The sequence below is a fragment of the Calypte anna genome, chromosome 2, assembly GCF_003957555.1.
Source record: "Calypte anna isolate BGI_N300 chromosome 2, bCalAnn1_v1.p, whole genome shotgun sequence".
In the NCBI taxonomy this organism is placed as follows: Eukaryota; Metazoa; Chordata; class Aves; order Apodiformes; family Trochilidae; genus Calypte; species Calypte anna.
This window is the reverse complement of record NC_044245.1, coordinates 67,739,047-67,765,800: the sequence shown is the minus strand read 5'-3', so window position 1 is coordinate 67,765,800 and position 26,754 is coordinate 67,739,047. Positions and strand designations below refer to the sequence as shown.

Below are 26,754 nucleotides of genomic sequence, written 5' to 3'. Positions count from 1 at the left end.
TTCTTGCCTTTCACAGATATCCTAAGATTTGTTTCAATGCTACACGAACATACAGAAGTTGCTCTGCAGATACACTTCCATAGCAGTGACTGCCAATGTGTTTCCATGTGGGTCACACCTCAGCATCTCTCCTTTACCTCCACAGCTCAGCTCAGAGGGTGACAACCACACAGCTACAGATGGAAGCATCCCCAAGTGTGAAGTCTCCCATACAGGCAGCTGCCACAATGCTTCTCACAGCAAAGAGGTACAGCTCGCCAGCTACAACAAAGACTCTCTTGTGCTACTGCAAGGCCTGAAAGGGGATGAAATGAGTATGCCATGGGATATGGCTCTCGGGAAGCTAGAGGCACGGAGGGATAGGAAAGCAGAGAAACAGTGCCAGAAAAAGGAGAGCAAAAGGAAACCTGGATACAGTTGCCTCCTCCTCCCCCCAGCTTGGTTAAAAAGAAAATACATGGGCACCTATGATGCACAGCATTTTCCTCACCTCGTCTGTATTTCTGAACAGGATTACAGAAGAGCTGAACAGAGCAAGCAGAGCCTCCAAAGTCTCATCTGCTCTGAGGTCTTTCTCCCATGGAGCCCCAAACTCTTCCAGGGACAGAGAACCAGCAGGCACCACCCAAAGGGCTGCACCCTTCCCTGCCCCTGTCCTGAAGGCAAGGGAAGCCAAGATCAGGTAAACCTTTCAAGTCCCATTTGTGGAATAATGCAATTATAACCCTCCATTTGCCCAGCATCATTGATTGCCAGGGTGAGCAAGGCAGCAATTTACCAAACCACACAGAAGTCACAGCTGCAGAAGTATGGAGTAAAGTCTGTAGACTGAAGAGACATCCACCCTGAATTCTTCTCTTCTTAAAAAAGAAAGTCTGTGGGTTTAAATGTGAGCAAAAATATTTATGATAATCTAAGCAACCCTTCTAAACATAATTAGCAGTCTCATTTTATTCAGTTATGAGGTCACCAAGACTCCTCTCCAGGCCAGCTTCCACTCTGGAAAAAAAGCACCAGAAACATCATAGATGAAAACCACACTAAATTAAGTTGGCTTCCTGGTTCCCCCTTTGGCCTCAAAAAAGCAAACTCATTACCTTGAGAGAAACAAAGTTTGCCACCTGCACCCATGGCACTCCAGGACAGTTTTAAAACAAGTGAGAAAGCTAATCAAAGCAGTCACTGCAGCAAGCTGAGGAATAAACATTGTCCACTGAGACTCAATTGGATCTTCCCATGCTGCTACCAACAGAATGCTGTTCCATGTCTGTAAGTTTGCTGTTTCCAAACTGCTGAAGGTCCTTCTCTTATCCTAGTTTTTCCTTGTACCTTGACAAAGTTGCTCTGCTTCTTTACTAGCAGTTAACAAAGCAGTAAGATCATCTCCTAGAGCATGCTCTGTTATCCCAATACAGGGCTGATCTTCACAAGCAAAAATGCTCACATTTTAAAGGAAGGTAAAATATTAAGTGCTCATAAGCAAGAGAGAGCACAGTCTCCTATACATTGAGTAGTGCACACTTCTTGGCTGCTGATCAAGGTTTCTGAGTCCTGAATTAGCCTTTGGTGTCCCAAAAACCAACAGTTGCATTGCTTTGCCTAAAGCATCATGACTACAACAACTTGAACAAAGAGCAATAATCCCACAGAAAACACTGGCCAGTTTCCAAGACAAATAAATAGCTGTAAGCCGAGAACAGCTCAAATAGTAATTACAGACAACAGTCAGTTGGGTGGTGAATGTGAAATAGCCAGGGAGAACAGATGAACTGACTCTGTCTAATGTGAAGGGAAGAAGGAGAAGCAGCTGATTAGCCCTACAACACAGATGGGCTGCAGCTGGGGTAGGGCTGTAAAGCAGTGCATGTCTCAAAACAAACCTCTCGTGAATCTGCACAAGGTAGACCCATGTACACAGAGCTGGCTCCCTAAGAGAAGCTATGGCTAAATCCTAGCACTAAGTCATCCTCTTCAGATCCTGGAAGGAAGAGTACTTGCCTCTGCACTATTTAGTGCAGTTTTCCACATCACCAACACAACTAAACTGCGAGCTGCTGGAGTTTTGGTTTGATTTTATGCAACTGCCTCTTACAGGAAGCTTAAAAAACCCAAACCAACATTAGTAATTATTTTGTTCCTGAAGTAAAATCCATATGGCTTTACAACAAAAGTATTCCTGATGACTTGAAGTGTTATTGCTACAGCAGTGGCCCAAGCTAAACTGTATACCTCAGCAATCCTACAAATTCGTGTGTTCAAACATAGCTGAAATAAGAGTCTTGTATTTCTGCTGTCACTGTGTGAATGGTATGCTTTGTTCTGACGTGGAATCCTTGCCTCATTTGGTGGCTGTCTTGCAGCAAACTGACAAAAATGACCAAAGCATGCACCAGATTGAAAATAATACTTTTTTCTACCAGCCATCAATTCCAGCCAGACATCATGTTACCAGACATCAGTTACCAACAGCACAGACCTGGTTTTAACCAATTCTCTCTCCTGATTCAAAAAGAAACACTCTCCTACTGGTGAGGCTGGGCTGTAGCCATCCAACCAAGCTGTTCTATTACTTCCAGACAATCTGTACAACCTTGTTTGGAGACTCTGAAGAATGCCCCTGCTGAATTAAAAACAGTTCAATGAGTCAGAAAAATACTACCTTTTGCCTCAAGAAACCTGATTTAATCCATGAACATGAACACCACGTGGCCTTAACTGCATGGGCTTCTACAAACAGAAAATCCACTGCCCACTGACGATGACTATTTAGATGCCATTGGTGACACTGAAGAGACCTTAAGAATTTAAGTTTGGCATATATAAGAAAAAATTAATTACAAACAGCAGGGGGGGGACTGATCCAAAACACTTATATTGGCCACTAAGTCATCCAATGTACTAGTTGGAAACAAAACTTGTTAGAAAGCAGGGCTCTACACTCTTTGAGTTTCAGAAAGTTATTGACCCAGAATCCTGTTATTGCTACCTTAAGTTTCCTAGTTCTTCCCTCTCCCCAGTGTACTGATGTAGCTTCACCAGCTCCTATTTTCATTTCTTCTGCTTCTGCCACCCTCCAACAAAGCCCATCCTTGGGGTATACCTCCATCCACAGTTAGGGCAGTTTGCATTAACTACCTGCTCCAAAGTAATTGCCTTCAGCAAGACACTTCCTTCTTGGAGGCACAAAAGCTGCTTGAGAGATGAGTGTGTTGCCCCCTTTAACGTGGGAATCACAAATCCACCAGCCAAATGTGCTTTACAGCACAAAAGATGCTTGCTCTTGTCCCCGTCTTGCCCAGCATGATGGGCAGTGAATGGATGGAGATACTTCCTCATCAACCACACCTTGGAGCCAGATTGTACAACATGCAATCCATGGCAGACAACAATTGTATTTTAATACAAAGCAGAAGAGTGAACAGGGTAAAGCAAAGTATGCAACATTGATTCTCCCACCTGAAAAAAAAGGGAAGAGCTCCTCATTTCAGAGAATGTCAGGAAACTTAACAGGATCTTGGGAAACAAATAAGAGCAGCTGAGTATCCTGCTTCATACCACTCTCACTGTGGCAGACATTACATGCACTGTTTTTTCACCTCTCTACACCAACAAGACAGAATAGGAAAAAGACAAAACTTGAACACACCAACAACCTGCAGAGGCTGTTGACAGATTCAAGTAACACCTCTCCCCCACCCCATGAGGTGTCTCTCAAGAAAGCACGGGTGGCTTTGAACAGAGCCTGACTCAGCCTTTCACACAGAGAAAAGAGCTTGTCCTCTAGGCAGCAAGATCTGTGTTTTAAGGGAGGGCATTTGCTCCCCTGGAGGCAGAGCCATGCATGCACCAGCCCCTTCAGTGATGAACGTGTCTTCTTGCATAGCTTAGTCCAGAAAAAGCTGCCATTAACCACTGCTAGGTGCTAATGGAACAGCCCTCTTAGCTAATATGACAGAGATCTGCAGAAAAGAACTGGAGATTTTTACGTCTCAGCTTGGCAGCAGGGAGGGATTAAAAACGCTTTCTACAAAAATATATGAACATGAAGTCAAAGATCCCCTGCAACAGATTCTTGTGGTACTGCTTCACTTTCAGAATGGGGTGGCAGACACAAAGACGTAAAGAGTACATTAATCCTAGACAAAAAGCCTGCAGCTTCCAAAGGGTAGATTAATTATTAAAGGAACAGCAATAAAATTATTCAGTACCTCAGAGACATCTACCTATATTATAGGCACATAAGTGCTCCAATAACCTTGTACTTTAATTTGTAGATTCACTATCCCCTCCCTGCACATAGCAACACAGCCATTTAAACTCCACAATTTTCATTAACTTCCCTTTGAAAGAATGAAGTGAATTAGAAAATATAAGTAAGAGACACCCTGCAGACAGTCGTAGTAATTTTGTCCCTCTTTCTACCTTTTCCCCACTCAGCCCCCAAAAGATTAAGGCATGTTTGCTTCACCCACCAACAAACCAAACAAGGCATCATGACAATGATTAGGAGCTTTTAGGATCTTTCCTGTAAGATCATCAAGATGATAAATAGTGGGAGATTAAAGATAAGACACATCAGAGGTTGAAGGGAGACTCCTTAACACCCTCACCTCTCAGAAGCCAAGCTACTCACTAGCATACCCCAAACTCAGATACTCAGAATAGGGATGGGCATATCTGCTCTCAGGACATGGTAACTTTGGGGGGAAAAGTCTGTTGCTGTTTTGTACACACAAAGACCACCTAGTTTTGAGAGTAAAAGTAGAGCATATTCCGTCTTTAAATGAAGAATTATTAACTGGCAGGAGTCAAGTTTCACCCCAGTGTATTCAATCCAGATGAACCCCAAACCACCTGTTTATAGATACAAAAATGCAAAAAAGCAAAAGTAAGTTTTCCAACCCTGGCTGTGCATCACTGAGTTGAGCAAGTCCATCTAGCAGTATTTTACTTGGTTAAATAAAAGAGTTGGTAGTGAGGGCTGAATCTCAGCAGTTTTTCAACAGATTAATTTAGTGTATTGCCTCTTGAGGGGAGATGTTTTAAGTCTCTGACATGTACACCACTACATATTGCAAGTATTAAACAGGAGATGGCAAACAATTGCCAAACTGGCTGTCCTCCAGTTAATCAGCCTGCTTGGACTCAGTTTCATCTGCAAACTACAGTTGAAAACCCATTGTGTGTTTAATGGGGCAGAAAGATGAAATCAATTTCAATATGCATCTCTAAAGTGTCCTTCTAATCTAAAAGCGCTGCCTGGGAGAGCGAGAGACAGATCTCCTTTCCTTCCTTCTTATGCCAGTTTCACTTCCAATTTGTTATCCTTACAGGTACCAAATTACAAAATTAGACAGATAATCTGTAACCTCATGCAAATGACAGATCTTTGGTTTACAGCATCCTCAAGACACGGACAGAACTTCTCCCTGATCTCCAGGGAGGTGACAGCCAAACTCACAAGCGACATTAGTTAACACTGACTCATCAGGTGTTTCATTAAGAAATTGTGTCAATGAAGAACCTAACCACAGTTAGCAATGCTAACACCAGCTGCTGCCACCAGCACTCAAGGAAAAGCATGGGATGCTGGGGTGGAGGACATTTAATGGACAGATCACACTGGTGTGGCTGGGGAATTCAGTCCAGACCTGCCTCTAAAGAAACAAAAGCCATTAAGTGGCACTGCCAGGAAATCAGGGTCAATAGTAAGGCTGACACACAGAGCATCTGCTCCAGTGAAGAGGGCTCGATATTGATCAAAAGTGATTTGCTGACTGCACTGTATCCCATACTCTTTTTTTCCATACTGAGATGCTTAAAGGGAACAGCACTGGTTTGGACTTGGAATTTCCCCTCTTCTAAGAACAAGAAGTTTCCTGAGTTAAGAAAAATCTCAATTTTGCATTTCAACTTGGGAATTAAAGAATTGCATTAACAAATAATTTAGGATTTTTTTTTTGCTGTTGTGTTTTCTATTATGATTTTATTACAGAAAGTCTGCACACGCAAACAATTTATGTAATCCTTTGCCAACATAACAAACCAGAAAACAAAATTTTATGGCAATTCAGAAAAGCACGAAGACCATCACAGCCTGGACCAGTGGTCAACACACAACCTCCACAACCTGCTCATAACCTCCCTATGTTTTCCAGTCACATTTCGTAAGTTTGTGTCCATCTGACAAAGAGAAAGAGTCAAGCATTCAAGCATACCAGAATTTAAAAGCCTGAGTTATCTCCTTGTTAACCTAAAACCTGATCTCACACAGTTTTTATAATTACACAGATAACTAAATTTGCAAATCGTATCTAAAAATCTTCATTTGTGCTTTTTCAATACACTCTCTCGGAAACAAGGGACACAGAGAGATTGTTTCCAAGCCCCACAAAAAGGATACAAAGGAAATGATGAATAAAACACAATCAAGCACTCAGGAATGCATTTCCCTCTGGAACATAGGATTCCAGGGCAGGGTGGCCTTGTAGCTTTTGCCTTTCACTCTCCAGCTGATAGGGTTTCCAAGAGCTCCCAAAGAAAGACACTGCCTTCCCATCCAAAGGCTTTGGACTGCCACCCTGTTTTCCCAGCTGTAAGCAATGGCAGGAAGAATACTCATTGGGTTATCAGGCACAAATAAACACTGTGGTGCTAATGTCTCCAGATTTTGGGAGCAATGGCCTCTCCCACCACACTCCTGTGCAGCACATAAGTATCACTGAATATTTCAGGCCATGCCAAATTGTGTTGAGTCAGCATTTTCTGTGAGCCAGTTTCAGGTCACTGAGAACTTGAAACAGGATGAGAAATGAAGGTATTGCACGGGAGACTATGCCAACAATAGACATACATGTTGGAGATGCTGGGGAGTTTCTATCACATGAGAAATTTTAATATTTTGACATCCAATTCCACCTAAGTCTGGCTTGCTTATGGATTCCCATGATAAACCAGACTAGTTTAACAAGGAAACTACAGTGAAAATTTATGACCCAGGAATCCGGGCATGAGGAATAAAACACACATAACATTTGAAAGCACCACATTACCTCTAGAGAACACAGATACTAACTGTGACCCAGAACAATCCGATTACAGTTTCCTCAGAACAGGGAGATGCCAGAGGTCAAGCACTGTCTTTAGGAAGTTTATATTTAGAGACAGCAGATTAAACAAAACAACAAACCAATAAACCAAAACAAAAAAACCAAAACACCACCACCAACAAAAAAACCCCATCATGTATATTTTTAGGCAATCTCTTTCTGCTCGCCCCCATATGCCATGCTTTCCATTTAGTTCTTTGGCATTTCCCTTTTAACTGCTTGTTGCCATTCACTCATGTATCCATCTTTGCTAGATTTGTTACTAATACTTCAGAACTCCAAATGAAAACAGACTATGACTTTCCATTAAAGACAGCTGAGTGAAAAAGAGTCTCTTTCCTCCCTGTCCTTTCCATGGGAGGGTGGCCAGCTCAGCTGGAACCCATGCATGCACCATTTGTCACTCATCATTTTTTAAAGTTCTTTCACCAGGGTCCAAAGACTGCAGCCAAGGTCAGACAAGGTTGCATGCTGCCATTAAGAAAAAGTTGTATTTTAAAAATTTTATTTCCCCCACAGGATGATGCACCAATTTCTTCCCTTTTGATTTTGATCCATCTAAAGTATACTCTGTAGTATGTGAGAAACTCACCTGCTCATCCTGAATGTACACAGATAATGTGGTGTGAGAAGGAAAGAGCAGGGTACATATTATGGTTCCTTCACCTCCACCAGCTCCACTGCTGATTCAATCCCCCAATACATCTAAGGTGGGTCTGTCAAAAAACTGAGCAGAGCAACTGGCAGTGGTGGAGCAGTAGTAGTATTTTAAGGTACTTCTAAATTCTTTTTGTTTAAGCCACCACATCTTTCATAGCTGGTGTTGAGTGCAGCTACAAAACCCAGGTAAATCAGGAAAATTCAGGAGGAAGCAATATGTAGCAGAGATTTCTGAAAATGGTTGCCCTATTTGAGGGCTCTAATGGAGAGCCACACCTCTGCTTTATTTTGCTTTATTTTCAGATTTACTTTCATGAGATAGCAATGGTCAGGATACATTTTGGCACCCCAAATCTACCTTTCTGCATTCTCACCTCTCCTGACATTCATCTCTGACATTTGTATCTCTTTGCTCCCTTACTGGGTATTTAAGCAGAAAAGCAGGAAACAGATGTTTAGCATAGATATTTAACTAGATATTTTGAAGACATTCTTTACTGTGAGGGTGGTGAGACACTGGCACAGGATGCCCAAGGAAATTGTGTCTGCCCCCTCCCTGGAGGTGTTCAAGGCCAGGCTGGATGGGGCTTGGAGCAACCTGGGCTAGTGGGGGGTGTCTCTGCCCACACAGTGGGGTTGGTACTAGATGGTTAAAGTCCTTTCCAACCCAAATCATTCTGTGATTCTATAAAAATCAGCACAGCAAAGTGGACTGCTGTTTGTTTGTTGGCTGGATGAAGTGGCTGAGGAGGATGAGAGAAATGTAAAAACCAGCAGTAAGTAAGAGGCGGCCGAGAGGGATGCGGGTGAGCGGTGCTGCTCCTCCCAGCAGCAGGAGCTGCTCAGAGATTCCCCCAGGGCAGACCCTGAAGAGTTAATATGGAGTTAGAAGAGTGCAAGCAGAGTTCTCCCACACAGTGATCACAGTGATCACCATACCCCATAATTACTAAACATTAGTATCTTAGTGGGATTACAGTTGCAGCACAGTTCCCATACAATAAAACTTTTCCTTAATGATGGCCAGGAAAACATCCATACTCTGAGGACTGGGTATGGGACACACAAGCAGCAGCTTTGCTGACCCTCAGACCTGCACCACACCGACAGCACCACTCAGCATACACCTGCACTGGGGCAGGATGAGAGGGCTTCAGAGGAGAACGCATCACTGCCAAGCTCCCTAGTTAGAGACAGCACAGGATGGCTTTGGCAGCCACATATCCTATTCCCATACTGCTCCTCAGTCAGCAGGTAAATGGCTGATTTTTGAAGACACACCAGTTTGCAGAACAAACAGGCAATGACAGTTTTGACAGTTCGTATGATTAGGTTTCTCAAATGTATAATATTTTTACACTTAGCTTTTAAGTGAAATTAAATCTAGTGCATTTTACACTGCACGCCTGTCTTGAAATTGTCTCATGGTTTACATCACAACAGCACTATTTCACACCAGATACAGATTGTACGAGTATAACTGCAATGCGATATAAAAACCCCAAAACCTAGACATAGTTTGATTTAGCATTTAACCTTGTTACAGTAACATATCAAATTTAAGTCAGTAAAATTCTATTATTTGAAATTAGAGTTGTGCACAGTATTTTGCAGACCAATATTCCCAAGTCAGAATCAGAATAAATTCATTTTCATAGAAATCTTGCAAATTCTAGTGAATTCCCTTAATATAAGAAGTGTGGTAGTGTACCTTTCTCATAGATGTCTTTTCCAAAGAATATGCACTATTCCCTTCCAATGCTAAGAAAGTGAGACTTACTCGTTCCAGTATTACTATTTCTATTAAAGCAAATGGAAGATACAGCTGAAGTTTGAACACATAAATCCAGAAACTCCCCTTTCTGTTTTCCTTATTTTACACAGCATAATATTATAAAATAGACTGATATGCTGTGGAAGCCACTTAAGTGGCAATCAAAAATTAATTAAGCAAGGAACAAGGAACACTACGACAATCCTACAGACTTCGTAAATATTTTGAGTAAAAGATCAAGGTCATACGAGCTGATCAGATAATTTAATGAAGAGTATCTTTCAGCATCTTTATACTGGACACAAACAACATCATGTGTGCCCTCAAAAGCTAGTTTTAATCTTTCTGTTTGTTTGTTTATGTAAATCCTAAACCCAAGAATAAAATCTAGTCTCCTTAAAGGGTAAAATTTACTGAAGCAAAACTGAAGGCACAGCAACAAAATCACCTTTTCAAAGAAACAGGATCTTTACAGTACTTTAATCAGATTGACAGTCTACATTTCTGGTCCTAAAGTTTAGAACTGCCAAGTCCATGGTCAAGATGTTTTGGTCGGAATCACAGATTATTTGTTATCATCCATAGACTGGAGGCTTCTGTTTATTCACTAATTTAAGAAAAGCCAGCCAGAAAAATGCAAGTCTCATAACTAAGACCTGATCATATTTGGTTTTCCAACCGACTTCAAAGTTTTAAGTAAATCCAAAGCCAATTTCCTCACTCTGAGAGCTGAAGTAAATAAAGCTAAAGCCATCCACATGCCCATAAATTATTTTTAATAATCCTCTTCTCTGCTGCCAGTTTATCCACTCTTCTCCAAGACATGTTAGTCAGTGCCTAGAAGTGGAAGGACTTCCACCTTCAACTACTTCAAATAATGACAGCTGTCCTTGGAAGGCAACTTCAACCTGAGACCCATGTTTCACAATGTACAAGACCTCTTTGTCTCTGCCAGGATGCAATTAAACGCTGTCACATCTCTTTAAAAAGCCTGTAAGAAAGAAGTTTTAAATCCCACATTCAAGAATGACCCACACTAATACAGGCAAGCTTTGTGATGACTTGAAACAGTCTAGTTCGTGTTCCTCAACAGAATTTCCTGACCTAAGGTTGCTGCAATAAGCTTGCAAGAATTGATTTGTACTATGAGCAAGCCACAAGGGCTCTCAAACTACATCTGTAGCAGAGCACCACAGCAAGTCAAATTACCATGGTGGCTCTTGCAGTCCCTCCTCTCTCCTTGCCTCCCCAGTCACCTGCTCCAGTTCTCCTCTATCTGCTCACACTCACCAGACCCTGCAGTGAGGTTCTGGGAGGAAGGACACCAGGAGAAAACTGACTTAAAACCAAATGAAATAATAAAATCAATAGTTCTCTGCTGGTTTACACACTTGAATCAGACTACTATAGGGTGAACAGTATGTGGGAGCCCCAGCCAGGGAATGATGGGCAGATCTGGTGCAGGTAGAGCTGGGTCAGCTTAAGCTTCACCTAGTTCCCGCACTGTCATTTTGAGATTTTAACTGCTCACAGCAATCAGGGCAGATGGGACACTTTTGGAAAAAAACCCACACATAAATAAAAGGCCCTCTCCTGGCTGGACAGGCAGGTGGGTGCTCCATAAGCACCGCGTGGCTGTGAGCAGAGCTACCTTGCAGCCAACAGCCCTGGGCAAGTAGAACATGCATCAGTGTCTTGAAGTAGGGCCAAATATTGTGACTAAGTATTTCCTAATCAGAAGTCACATGCAAAGCTGTCCTGGCAGGAAAAGGCACTAGGATCTCTGGTGCAGTTCCCATCAGGCACTGAAAGCTCCCAGGCAGGATCCCAGCAAAGTACAGAAACTGAGACTGCAGCGCGACCAGATTTACACAAACCAGTGTGACATGATGCCTGCCTTGCCTCTGTTTGTGTTTCCAAAATAACCAGGATACAAACACCTTAATTGCTGCCATTATTCTTCATCAGACAGAAGCAGAGTTCTTCTTTTAGAAACAGATGTATAATATTATAACACTGCAAAGAAAAGGCAGTTGTTGCACATATTATGTACTCCATTTTCTTTGTTTTCCCTCTTTGGTTCATGCATTGCCTATTCTTGTCCTCTGCTTTGCCTCACTAATGACCCAGACCCATGTGAAAGCACCTACCCTCAGCCAAAGAACACTAAGGAAAAGCCAGGAAGGGAAAAAAGGCAGCTCCATGAATACTTATTTTATTGAAATGCAACACTTAGTCAACAAGGGTAAAGTCTGCCTCATGAAAGTCAAATCCATCAGGTTTAAACCTTACAAGATGCAGATTGAACTCTTCATATTTTCTTCCAGACTTAGCACAGATACTGAAGAAAAAAAAGTAAGCAAGGATGGGACACCACTTCAGGCTGATTCACTACTCGAAACTCACATGTGATATCTGGAAAGACTCATATGGGTAGAGTCAAGGTTCATATAACCAAAGCTTCTCCTGCCCAAATTTGAAAGCAGTGGAGTGCAGTAATTGGGTTTCTCTATTGTACAGATAAAGAAAAAAAAAAAAGCCTTCTCTTGTAAGTAGATGACTAACACTGACAGCTTTATTTTTTTAACTTTCAAAGCACAGTCATTTTTAATGGATCTATAATTCAAAAGCTCTTTAATTAATTTTCTTCAAGCTTCCTAGAAACACAGATTTGGTTTTGTGCCCTGAAAAACAAGTCAGTCAAGTTCTAGACAAAATCCCCTTCTCAAAGTCAAAGCTATAAATGAAACCAAAATGAGATTTTATGAGTAACGCTGGTTGCAATTTCACCACGTAAGCTACTTCTACCATTATAAAATCTTTTTAAGTTGCTCTTATTTTTCCTCCCTGCCTTCAATCCATTTTTGTTTGCTATAATAAGAAAAAACATTTCTTCCCTTATATTGCTTTTTGCCTCACCACATTATTGATTCTGCTTCCTGTATGTTTTTCGTTACCTTTCTTTCCTCTGACTTATCTTACAAAGCCATAAAGCGAGTGCTCTGAGGGGGAACAGCTCTATACCCAGGAGACTGCAACACTGCCTACCAGTATAGGACTGAAATCAGGGTGGAAAGAACACTGGAACTGGAGAAGGCCCTTAAGGAGGAGCTGAGTGGTACTTTGTTCCTTCTGGGCAAGCAGTTTCACATCAAGAAAAACACTCAAGAGATTTATTTATTTATTTTAGACAATGATCCCAGGTCCATGTGGTTGAATATCTATTTAACTGAACAGTACATGGAGACAGTGCCCTCCTCGTTTCTCCAGGGAATTAGTCTCAAGTTTTTGGAAAACAGATGGTACATTAAGTAACCTACCTATGCCTTAGTACTGGGGTACTCAGGTCTTGCAAGCCTGCATTTTAAACAGATTTATTAATTACGATGCACAGCGCTCCAGCAGAGCTTGCTCTCATCCATCACACCGAGGTACCTCCCCACCTCCCTCCCGGGCCAAGGCATGCTCAAACATCACACTCTACTGCTGCTTCTGCCAGAGATTATTCTCCTTGGAAAATAAACAGCAGCAGAATGAAATGCATGTCTTTAACCTAATACATTCAATACATGAGGTAAGCCACTGATGGAGATGTATTTGCAATTAAATGCCTGACTTAGAGCAGAGGACTGAAGCATCAGTGTACAAGCAAACGGCTTGCTCTACGAGAGGGTGATCTCTGTCACAGGACAGGACAGCAAGCTGGAAGGACAAGCCTCAAGATGTCTGGTCTACCCTGCATTCCTTCAAACACAAGCTGGTTACAGAGAGATGCTGGGGCATACAGGAGCTGGGGAAATTGCCCAAATATCCATGTTAGGGAACGTGAATCCCTAACCTCTGATGCAAATACTGGGCCATGCTCCTTTGCACAGTTCAGCACAGACACTGTTCATCAAGGGACAGCTGTATTTCCAAGCCACAGAGCCTTCTTCAGACACCCTTTTCCCCTAAGATACTAACTTTTATTATCAAACCTAAGTTCAAGATTAACTACAGTTGAAAGATTCCTTACTGAATATATGGGTGACTAACACAGGCATACAATTCACCTATGCAAAAGTGGAATAGTGTTTGCAAAGATTTGCACATCATTCAATTAGACTTCAGTACACTGATTTCTCCTCTCACATTCATACCATAACCAGAATTTAAAGAATGTGAGCAAACAAGTTTTCAAGATACTAACAAGCATTTATGTCTCACCTTATCTCTAAAAACTACATAAGTGTATGCACAATTCATTTAAGAAGGGACCAGATGTTCTCAGACAGCACAAACATAGCTCATACTTTTAGGTCCATCAGTAATTGCAGCATGTGACTTATAAAGAAATTCATCCTCAGTGAAACACTGAGCAGTTTTGTTAAAAAAAAGAAAAAATTAGTGATATGAGCACTGGGTACAGCATGTATGATTAAATTCTGTAGACTGGCAACAAATACAACAAAGAATTTTAAAAAGTGAACTTTTTATTGTATGCAACTAAATAATGTGCATTTATAGAAATGCTGCAACGAGCACTGCCTGCAAATCCCATGCTTTGAGGGAAATTTAATTAATTTGAACTAGTAAAAATCCCATGGGGTTATGTTACTTGTAAGCGAGAAAATACGAGTCATGTCTGCATGACTGGAGATGGAAATTTGGCTAGCCTTGTTAAATTATTATTCCTCTCAAAAGGCACATAAATACTTCTGTGATTTTGTGCACTGACATTTGTTGCTGGAATTGAATATTCAAGTTAATACAGATAACTTCTGAATTCACCTTCCTCATACACTTGGTTTTTCCTCTACGCACATCCTGTTGCCACGATAATTTGGCTTGCATTTTCCTGACCAACTAACCTGCCAGGACAGGCAAGGAATAGAAGTAAAGCACTATTCATTCCTAGGTGATTTATGAAGCTACGTGTGCTTCCTTTTGCAATAGAAAGTTAACACATGCACACAAGAGAGATGTGCATACGCCTGTGCCTCACTGAAAGAGGCAGCTGGGGGAGAAAAATTGGACAAAACTCAATAAATCCAATGCTGTAAGCTGACTACCTTAAGGGCAGCTCCTAAGTTTGTTGCTGCCCATTTCACTTCCAGCACTAGCACTACCAGTTTTCAGATTCTGCCAAGCATAAGGACACAGCTGAGGAACACAATAGCTAAAACTCAGCAAGCCAACAACTCAGCAGAATAGGCTTTATACATATGACTTTTCTCTGATGCTCCCTTCAACAAACTCACTTTGCAGTTAGGAAAATAAAAAATAAAAAAATAAAATAAATTTTTTAAAAAAATCACAGCTGGCAGAGCTTCCACATTACTGTCTACAGACTGTTTGCATTTTTCAGAAAAAAAAAAACCAAACCTACAGCAGACCTCTGGGATCATGAAAGTACAGGATTAACCATAAACCTGCAAGAGTATCAGACGTACACCAGTGATAGGATATTGCTGCTCTTGCAAACCCTTGTAGCTGCAAAGTGCATAACTCTTTCCCAGCCAAAACAAGCAGAGCAGTTGGAGCTCAGGCACCAGGAAGGTCATAGCAGGGAGGGTCTGTGCTTCAATTTGTGGGTGAGAAAGAGCACTGAGGAGACCCATTCCTAAGGGGGAGGCAAGCTGGGGTGCTGCACTGCTGAATCACAGCCAAAGGGCTCTCTGAGATAAAGACCACCCAGGTCCTCATGGCAGCATCAGCCACTTTGCACAGGGCTCGCACGGATGCATGCACACGAGTTATGTGAAGCTTTTGCTACCAGCAGCCCTCCACCACACTGAACACACTAGTATGGATCTACACAGCAAAGAAAAGCCATTTAGCAACTGTCTTAAAACTTAAGGGGAAAAAAAGAAAAAAAAACCAACAACCAAAAAACCAGGGGCAACAGACACTTCACAATTTACGCTTAAAGAAAGGTTCTAACATTACTTTAGCTGAGTCAAAGAGCTGCAAGTGGAAGGCAGTCTTCTGAATTTAGCTACACAGCCATCTCAAACACCTCCCTGGTAGTTTGAAGCCACGTGTGCATAAGCTTCTGAGACAATGGAAAGTAATTCTGAAGGCAAAGAGAACAGCCACTCTATTTCCTTTCTGTGGCAGTGAGCTCTTGGCTCCACAACAGGAATGAGCAGACCTACAGGTCACCTTGCCATTGCTCAGATTAAAAATAAAAGAAAAATCCCTTAAAGTGTCATTACACTCCTGAACAGTTAGAGCTACAAGTATTTGCATAAGAGAAGGTAAGATTTTGCACACTGAGTGTATCCAAACTGCTGGAGCTGGCTTGGAACAATTAAGAAATACACACTTTAAATGGTAAAGCCACACTGTGTTTTGAGCTGGGAAAGCTGCGAGTCTATTCTAATTTTATTTGGCTGTCATCATCACAAGTATAACAATTGCAGTGCTGCACCTTAATTGCATTCTGAGTTGACTGGTCATATAAGAAATTCCTTAGGCTTTTTGGTCACATTGACAACACACAATTTACATTAACTGAACTGGAAAAACTGATTAAAATTAGATCTTGCTGCAATTTGTGATTTAACTAAACATCTTCTAACCTTGCAAAGAGTTTTTAGAATGATCCTCCTTTTATTCCCCTTTGACATACTTAAAGAGTTTGTATAAATAAATTTCAAACACACTGCCTCAAACCATGCAGTTACTCCAGGATTCAGGACAATACATTAGCAATGCTTCAAGGGCACCTCTACTCCAGAACACGTTTTTTAGGGGTTAAGAATGACAGCCCATGCCTGATGGGAGACACCACATTCGTAGAAGAGCTCTGACTGTCAGAAAAGGGAACAACATTCAGGGGAAGCGCTGAGGAGAAAGAGGTCAGCAGATTATACGAGGAGTCATAATTCGATTGCACCGAAGGAAGCAATGAAGAGCAAGGAAGATTTATACGTATGAGAAGAGTACTGCAATTCCAATAACTTTTCCACTCTTGCATAAATTGAGCCTCCAGGCCTCTGATAAGAGGCATGCGTAGTCCTTTTTTTTGAGCAGTTGGAGGGCTCATACTTCATAATATTTTTTTAACAGTTCTTGCACAATGCTAGTAAAAATACAGAGGCGGTGTTTCCAGCAACTTGCATCTCATCTCAGTGTTAGAGCAGTCTATGGCTGCGTTTTGAACGAAGATTTAACAATTCATGGTCACTGTGGGGTTATCCAGTAAGACTGTCAATCGATCCCTCTGTGATCATTCTACTCCTACTTCCAGTGACTCAGAGCAAGGAAAGGCTGGTTAGACAAACAGAAGGTAGGTGGCTTAACAACCTTGATCTTATCACAGACCTGTCAGCGGAGAGAACTGCATGTTACTGCAGAGCTGAAGCACATGTCAATGCACTGGAAAGCAGTCAGATATTTTCCACATCATCCGATTTGGGAATGCATTGCAGAGTTATTTATTGAGCTGTTTCAGATTACACAGAAGAGCTTCAGAGCATGCAGTTCCTGGTGCTTCCCCTGCCTTGCCTAGCCAAGGCCATGCTTGCTAATGAAGAGCCAGGAGAGGAAAACTGAGAATAAATCAAGCAATTATATTGTTTAGACCATTCAAACTCCAAGGTAGTTTGGTATTATAAACTTGGAATGCTTCAGGATCTGAGACTATACACTTCTGGGAGGAAGGAGAAGGGAGGGAGGGAGAAAGGGAAGGAAAAAAAAATAAGAAATTGCACTCTTTATATTGACACCTGACTGGAAGCAAAATCATTTTACAAATCTTGCTTCAATACAGCCTAACACCCAGAGACTTTGATGCTGTATTCTGGCACTTGCTGACTTCTTCAGCCTGAAGTGAGCTTTCTAGCACATCACTCTAGTTTTCCAGCTTACATGTTAGTGAAAAATAAAACTCTTAAGAAGCTACATTTAGCCTCTCTCAGATCAGTGCCTGTGCAATTCACAGGAGTTGCAGGTTTGACTGACCTAGCTATAAATAAGAAAGATTCATCTCAGCTGGACATCTTAACCAATCTGGAAGCCTTTGCCAAGCTTCTCCAGGCTTTTGAAACCCAACCTATGATTTTCAACAGCGATTGTACCTTTTTTCTCCTAACAGCCTAAGAGAAAACAACATGCCTACTCATCCTGTTACTACGCATCAGACAAGCACCCCTACTTCCTTTCTCCAACTCAAGGTGCTGTTGTTTCCCTTTCAGCAAAGCTATTTCCAGAGCCTATTTACCAGTTCATTCAAGTCTAGAGTTTCTAATTTTGCAGTGTAATCTGCAATTCAGTCACCCATGAAACTGCTGAACAGCCTGCAATTGTGTGCAAATCCACGGCTGGCGCTGTCTGAACTTGGGTGTAGACATCAGTGATGTCATGCAGCACTTAAACAGGAGGTTTGTTAAACCTGCCAGGAGCATTTGCCATAAAAATATTACTCTATCCTCTCACTGTTGTACCCCTGAAATAGTTTAGTCAGTTTCACCATCCTAGCTTTCACTCCAGAAAGCAACAAAAGCAAGGACACAAGAGAGGAGGTGGATACAGCATAGTAAGCAATCAGCTGGGAAGGATTCTTCTCTTTACCCATTTAACTGGCCCTGCACAGTCCGGGGCCATGCTCCCACTCTATCCCCAAGGCTTAGGCAGTGCAAGGGACATGATGCCTAGCAGGAGACCTCCCAGAGGAAGATCAGAGGGTCCTTCCCACTGACAAGAGCACACTTGGTCTTCTCCAGAGGGAAGGTGGATAAATGGCTTCCACAGCAGAGAGCTTGGACAGATGCTGGCAGCAGCATAGTTTAGGCAACAGCACGTGAGAGGAGAAGGGAAGAACAGGGAGGGGGAACTCCTGCCCTCAGCCATGAGACCTCTTGCATCAGCTCATGGTGGCTGGTGAAAGCGGACCCGTGCTGAGTCAGCCGCAGCATCTGGCGTTCTGCACAAGTATGCAGGAAAAGGCTACCCCAGAGTCATGCAGGAAAAGGCTGCCCCGGGGTCACAGCTGAGGCAATACCCCACCAGCTAGACTAAAGTGACCCAGAAGCAATACCCTCCCCACCCTCGAGATAATCACATTTGCTTTCTCCCATGACTCCCACGTTTGCCGAGTGTACTTTGTCCCGCAGGAGTTGCAAGCAGAGCTCTCTGCAGCACAAGCGGCACACCTTGCCTGTTGGCACCAGCTGAGGCATCACTCAGCCACACGTGTCCCTGCTCAGGGCTCCCACACCTCTTCCCCTCACTCTTGGCCGAAGCAAACTCCTTGTGGGACTGGCCTTGGGGCTTTCCACACTCCAGTCAGTAAACTCAAACCTTCTTGTCTTCAGCTGGGCAACACAAACAGGCTACAGCCCTGTGAAGCAAACTGTGCTGAGGCAGCAGGTTCAGGGTGCCCGTCCTTAACCTCCCTAGGTGTGCACAAGACAGTCAGTCCAGGGGCAAAAGACACTCTCAGAAGACAACAGCTTTTCCTGTGCTTCATCTTAAACAACCTGTCCTACTCCAGCACCCCCAATCTACACTCTTCTATAATTAACTGCTAAGCAGGCCATACATCCCCTTCCAACCACTGCAGCCAGAGTGATCCTTGGAACACCTCCCTCCACTGAATCTCCCTTCGGGAGGTTTTGCCTCCACTGCCAGAACTCTCCTCCAGCAAGGGGTAGCCCATTTCTGCAGAAAGCTGCTCGGCAAACACAGAAGGGGCATAACCAAGCACATCACAGCAAACAGCTCCAACTCTGCATAAGATAATTACTAGGCACGGCATAGTAGGAGCCACATTGCCTTCATGGGGAGGACTTCCTGAGGATCTTGCTGGTGCCTCACCACACAAGATGCCAGCTGCTCAGGAGCACAGGAACCCACTGAAGTCTGGATGCTGGGCAGGAAACTGCTTCTAGAAAAGCTAGAAGCTCCCCCTGCCCCCCATATCAGCATGAAACATAAGCCTTTCAAAGCTGCTTGTGTTTGTTCAGTAGAAGAGGATTAACTGCCTTTCATTCTCCTAGATGATGCAATGACCAGCAGCACCCAAGAAGAGAAAGCCCCACATTTATTTCTCTGCAACAAGAACCAACCATCACCCGTGGCAAGGCCGTCTCTTCCCACAGCTTCACTAGAAATTTCACCTAAAACATCTTTTCTAATGAAACTACAGCAGCTGTAGGAAGTTTTCAGTTTTACATACCAGCATTCAAAAGTCATTTCTTTAGACAAGTCCCCAACAGCTCCAGGCAGGGGCTTGCACCTGGATGCCAGGAGAGGTGAACTCACTACAACAGTGAGGAAAGCCTGCAGAGAAGCACATGTGGCTCAAGCTGAAGTGCTGCCCCCACAGAAGGTGAGGCTCATCCCTAAGCTCACTCTGCACCTTCTGGCAGATATAGGGGGGAAACCAGAGTGAGGCTATTAAGAGGAGTGTGGTTTGAATACTGCGGGCAGCTCAACCTTGGTCTCTCTTTGAAGACAGCACTTCGGTGCTCATCTCTCTCCCCAAGCAGCCAGGACTGTTATTTACAATTTCCCTCAGGCAGGCCATAAATCGAAGCACAACCAGCAAGTTCAACCCAGTGTAAAAGAATCTTTGTGGCAGGCTAATTACCTTTGCAGGCTATGCAAGCCCATGCAGTTTGCTTCTGCACAGCATCTTTGAAAACTTCAGCTAATGACCATGTCTAGCAGATCAAACTTTCCACTTTCTATTGTTCCACTAAGAGCAGCCTGCCCAGAATTCAGGGGCAATAAACCTCCAGGGGAAGAAATCAAGGCCATTAAGAGGAAGGGAAGAGGGGCCTTGCAACAGAAGACTCTACAAGGACTGCAATGGCAAGCTACAGATTGTAGCAGAACAGGAAACAGGGTAAATCTAAATTGAGGGAAAGCCTAACAGATTAGAGTATTAAAATCAAAAGCAACAACAAAACAAACAAAACCTGTTCCTCCCATTCTCTTAAGATTTCAGGGATTACTCATCTGTCATGACTCTACACCAAGATGACAACTTGTTAGTTTAAATAAAAATACTTAATGCAGAAAAATCCAATACCCTCACCACCCAAACAAAAGGTCAGAAGATTTATTCAGGCTGCAGGTGCTGCACCTTTCACATTTTCTCTCTTCCACAGAAGTAGGCGATTTGTCCTAAGTTTATATTAATGCATGGGTTTATTCTTATCATAAGTGCAGGTCTTTGCCTTTGAACTTCATGAGGTTCTTCTTGGACCATTTCTCTAGCTCAAATTCCTTTTGAAGAGCAGCTCTACCCTCCAGTCTACTGATTCCCCATCTCATTTGTTACCATACAAAAATCCTTAGGTGTATCCTGGGTAATAAGAACATGTCAGAGCTCTGATGTGGACTGAACCTGCTTCCCTGAAGTTTTCCAGTAGTGTGGAAGTAAGTGCACTGATGTTCAGGTTGCAGCTGATTTCCCACAGATCTCTTCTAGTGCCTACTAGCTCTATTAAATACATTGTCTATCCAGACAGCTGCCCATTTACAACCACTGACATGCAGTGGTTACAGCAAACACTTGAGTTATAGGAGAGAAATCAGACACAAATCCTTTCCCTGGTTCAAGCAAAGCATGGATTAACCACCATCTCCCATTTGATGAATGAAAGCCTTGGCTGGCAAGCTCCTGACTGATTTAGGGTGACATAAGCACTCCCACTCTGATCTCAAAAAGGTCCATAATGAAACTTCTACTTAGAGGGCATTTCCCCACAAAAATCTTCAGTTACAATGACTCTCTTAGAAGTAAAAGCAAACATAAAACCCCAACAAACCATTAAATAAGCAAAACCAACATCATGCAGCGCTGGGCTGAATATGACACTGGTAATGGCTGAAGTCCTCTCACACAGGAACCAGACAGGTAAATTACTTGAGTGGTAGTTTTGCTTTTTGGTGCAAAAAATTCTCAATAGAGACTACATGACTAAAGGCAAGAGAAGAAAAAAAAAAAAAAGTACCTTAGGCACCATGTCAGCTATAATGAAGAAGTAGAATACAGAACAAGCAGGCTTCTTTCCCCTTGATGCACACCAAAATCAAAACAAACATCTTGGAACCTAATACTACAAAGCATCCATGCAGAGTAAGGATGCTCTGCTAAATTTTGTTGGGTTAGATACCACCTATGATAGGAAGTAAATAAAAATTTATGGAGATCTTTACAGCAACTTCCAGGATATAATTAGATTACACTTTTCCAGAGTCATAACAAAAGGACAAAGTTTTGTGTTTTCCTCAGTTGGTGCAGCACTATCTGCTAACTGCAAACAGCCAAGGAAGTGTAACCAGACAGAGCTCTTTACAGTATTTCCAATGGACACAGATTAGGTTTGTGGCATCACTCATACTCTCCAAAAACAAGGCCTTGGCAAGGGTTTTTCAAATATTTTGGCTGCAAGTTTACCAGTCACCCCAGACATCAGCATGTAGATATTTCTTGAAAGCTTTTCTCCAGGTTTTTATCTGTTGTTTTTTTCCCCCATGAAACAGACAAAACCAACAAAAATATTATTGGTAAAAGGACTTCAGGCTCTTCTAACATATTTTTGTTGTACTTTACAATCCTGAGGCAGGAACATAGTATCTCCTGCTGCAAGTAACAGAGGAATTTCTGAATAAGTGCCAGAATACATGCCCCTAGAGACAGCAAAAGTGGGGAGTGTCCTACTGAGCTGAATACAGCAAGGTGAAATCCACTCCCATTACACATCATGGCCATGACACTGTTGACTTCTAGGTTTAAATAACAACAAGCAAACCCCAAACACCTTTCAACTCTTTGAAAATGACCTCTCCAAGAGCTTCGCAAGCTGCTCTGTAGCAGTTAAAGAAATAGCTGCAAAATCCCTATACCTCCTTACCAAAACTCAGGCTAAAGCTTTTTCAGTTCATACAATTCTGGTTTCATCTGTTTTGATAAAAATGGGAAGCCAAATGGGAAGTTCCAAAGAACAGGAAACCACATACTCAATGAAGACACATTGGGATGGGTAAATGAAGGCATACTCACGTAGTGCATACAGGGAGAGGAGTATTCCAGCCAGGCAAAATCCCTCAAAAAACCTGAGTGTGCTGAACATGGTCACATTCACTGAGAGTGCCACAGTCAGTCCAAATACCAAAATGAATATCACAGAGAAGAGCAATATAGGCCGTCGACCCACCCTAAAAATTGGAAGTAAGAAGAAACAAGTGTTAAAAGTCAGGATAGACATAATGCTAGATGGACGTAACAACTAGCAAAGAGGAGAACAAGTCAAGCTATCTGTTCCACATTTTACCATCTGTTTTTAATGCTTGTTTCTTTTTTTTTTGTTGTTGTTTTTTTCTGCTTACTGAAATCCAGGTTACTTTATCAGCTTTGCACTGACAAGTTCACTTCCTATGGGATCAAGCAGGGATAGCACATCATGTTTTACCACTTGATTTACACATCATTTTTCAGACACCAAAAGTGGACAAGGAAGCTTCTAGGAACTACAGTAAGGACACAAACAAATACCTTGGAGATTAAAAACAACTTCCCAGAGCTTTCTATAGTAGCACACCAGAGAGCATATGATACCATGTGCTATATACAGCATGGTATATTACTATTTCTCCAAGTATACAGCCTCAGAGCTCCTTTCTTCCCAATAGACATGTGCTTCCCAGCCTCATCTGCATGAGAAACAGGCCTAAGAACCTACTTCCCTTAGCCTCTCAAGCCTAACAAACACAGACCAAGCATTAAACAGGGCTTGTGTCACTTCCCGGAGCCTTAGGGAGCTGATTGCAACACACACGGGGGAAAAGTGAACTTCTAGGTCCCTCTACATCACATTCCTACAAAGGCTGCTGAGAGCTGCAAAACCAGCCCCTCAGGAGGACTAGGAAGAAACTGCTGCAAAAATGATACTGTCAATGTGGGCATCAGGATTTGCAATCCTCCTTTGCAGCTACAACCTGTAGCTGCATGTGTTGGAGCAGCACTGGTGAGGAAGAAGAGCTATGCTGATGATGAATGCAGGGGCCCTTGCTGCAGTTTGGCTCTTTTATGTCAAAGGAGTATGAGACTTTCATGTCTCTTACTCATGTGCTTAGTGTTTATAATTCTTCCCCCCTACCCCCCCTTCCCGAGCAAGGAGAATACTACAAAGCACGAGAGAGCACATGGCTATTTTTAAGCAAGAATTGGAGCATTATGTGGAGATTTCAAAAACTTTTCAACTTGTCAACTCCCACAAGTTTTCCAGTGGAGCCGAGGAACCCTTTTAGTGAGCTCCATATACCATTTCCACAAAGAATATATGAACTTGCTTTTTGTAGGCAGCTTTCACAGATCCATTCAAAGTAGTCTGTCAGCTGCAAGCCAGCCATCAGGTTGAATGTCAGAACAATAAAGAGCATTTAAATCTCACAACTTAGTCCATTGCCACATACTGCAGAATTTCTATTCAATTATTTCAGCAGATTGTTACCAGGAGCTATAAAGTACATGTTGTATACTCACAATTAAAATTTTGGATTTAGCTTTACTTACATGGAACATGATCAATAAAATAAGAGGTGAAGGGCTGAAAAGGAGACATGGTTATAATTTTGGACATTTTTAGGAACTAGAAGAGTGTAGTATGTGTGTCACTACTCATGATTTTTCCCTGTCACACCTCAAAAGGTGCTGCCATGGCTCTTTGAATGAGGACAGGTTTGCAGCTGTAGCATCACCTGTGGAGCACCTGGAAGATTTAGCTTCTTGCCATTAACCATTTAATGCTCTTAAAACAGAAAGTACCAACATGCAAACTGAAGTCAGTGAAGACAAAGCAGGCTGCTCTCAGTCACTGTGCCAGCCCAGGCCACCAGAAGATGAGCTGCTGTTGAACCCAGGGTGGGAACACAACATCATGGCCTCGTGATGTGCTGAGCGCTGGGAACGTGATGGACACTGGGGCACTTACTGCTGCGTGTGCTTCAGAGTTTATATTTATGGAACACAAAGCACTTGGGCAGGGAGGGGAAGTACCTCATACAAAACCTTGAATACAGAAAACAATCCTATGAACTGTTTTATCAGCAATTTGCGCAGACTTTCGCAGCCCTATTTTCGTAACCACCAAGCTGCAACTCATACTAATTAGTATTTGTTGGAAGGGTTTTGCAGAGGAAAGGCATTATGCAAACACTCAGAATTAGGAACTTAATTCTCATCACAAGCCTGACCTGCCATTCCCTGATGTTTATTAAAAAAGACCTCATGCTCAGCATGCATGAGTTCCCTTCTTCCCCTCCTCCCACGCTCTTTACTCAAGGTGATCTAACATTATACCAGTTATGCAAATGAATGATTCCTGATAATGAAGAATCAGGAAATCCAAGACCCTCCTGGGCCTGTGAAAGCCAACTGACACCAGAGAAGTCCCTAGGTACAGGGAATCATCAGCATCTCCTCCCAGACACAGAAGTAGTCTCCTTCCTCAGCAAAGCATGCAGCACATTGCTCAAAAATCAAAACTTCAGGGCAGCTCTCGGCCATACATTTGTTGATCCAGCAGTGTTTTGACAGGATGGTGTCTCATAGTATAAAAAAGCCTTTTATTTGTAGACAAGAGTTATCTGACCAGCAGTACAGGGAAATGCTTTTGAGAAATTAAAACATACACAAGCTCCCTGTTAAAACAGCCCCGGGGACGCTATCTGCCGCAACCCAAACTATTCCAGAGAGGGATTTTTGTGCCACAGAGGTCTCAGTCTACATTGCATACTATTACACAGATCAGATGCTAAATTTTGCCCCCACAGGGACACAACTAGGGACACAAGCAAGCCCAGGCATCAGAAGAATCTGCAATCCACCCAGTGTGATATGCAGATGTATCAAAAAGATACTCCTAGAGACACTCATCAGAATTGTGCCATGGGGGGAAAGGGAATGGGTTTGAGGACAAGACCTGCTCTTCCCATGCTCCTACACATGTATCTTGCCACTCTGAGAAGACTAAGATTTCCTCTTGCTGTCAATCAAATTGTTGTTCCCATGAAGTTCTTTACAGGTTAGGCGCTTGAACTGCTACAAAAAGCTCCATAAAACACCAAGCAGGTGCAAAGCAGGGGCAGTACCAGGCAGTGAGAGGTAGAGACTTCGTGTCTCAGTGCTACATGAACACCAAGCCCACCTGCTCCAGAAGGAAGCCTTCCACAGAGACCTCAGCAGCCTTTGTCCAGAACTGGCAAAATTGCCAGAGTTGACAAAACTGCCAGGAATTCTCCTCCTGTTGAGCAATCAGCTTACTCAGGGCTTTGGACACAGTTGGTCTTCACACAACCAAACATGTTTACAGAACTTCTTCCTATAGATTTTCCAGACTGACCTATCCAAGCATACAGCTATCCAAGCACGCACACCTGCTTTATTCTGAACATAAGGCACTCAGTTTACTTAGCAAACGACCTTAATACACTCTATGCCTTTGCTATGTGCAGCTCTAAAAGCTTGCTTTCAAAAAGTAAAAGCAAAGACCCAAATACTAATGGTACAAAAAGAGCAATGCCTCTTGTAATTACCTGAACTAGACTATGGTTAATAAGTGAAAACTGATTTTTAGTTTGCAATATTTTTATACGGTACTCTTTTTAATATCTCCTGCTCTTGCTTGGGACTGCCATTTTTTGTTGTTCTTCTCTCTTTACACATGCAATTCCTTTTTTATCTGTCTTTCCACACAAGCCCCTGCCTTAGTGAAGACTCGAGCTGTCATTAAATAGCTAAGTAAATCCCATTTAAGCCTTCTTTTGCCAGCCCTAAATGCTAAGGCTAAAGGACAAAAAGACCATCCAGTGCAGGACCCCTGCGGGTAAGTCACATAAGATGGCAAGGATGGGACCTGAAGAGAAGCACAAGGGCTGGGTTTGATGCCAGCAAATCGTGTTCTTTCTGGTCATCTGTGAAGAGGCAAGGGGCTCACTCATCCCTCGAGCCACTAAACTAACTTTTTTCTCCTTTGCATCACAGCTGGAAAGCAGATTTTCCTTAAGCTCTCAAACTCACCAAAGAAAAAAATCACAAACCTAATTTTTATACCAGGGTAATTTTATGCTGCATTGGTTAAGCTAAGCTGCTTGCAGAGGGGTCCAACAAATCCACATGGAGGCACGAAGTATACAAGGGGACAGGAATAGATGGAAGAGCAAGATATTCCTTTTGGTGGCAGAGAACTATTCAATATGCTTACTGCATTTCTC

The 26,754-nt window shown here is 42.6% G+C and overlaps 1 protein-coding gene across 2 annotated transcripts in view; it reads right to left on the bottom strand.

Moving 5' to 3' along the window:
- SLC22A23 (solute carrier family 22 member 23) overlaps positions 1–26,754 on the bottom strand; it is a 114,068-nt gene that overhangs the window by 68,535 nt on the left and 18,779 nt on the right. For both annotated transcript variants that reach the window (XM_008492583.2, XM_030469655.1), the window contains exon 3: positions 22,544–22,698. In XM_008492583.2, the coding sequence (XP_008490805.2) occupies positions 22,544–22,698 (155 nt within the window). The remainder of the gene's footprint in view (positions 1–22,543; positions 22,699–26,754) is intronic.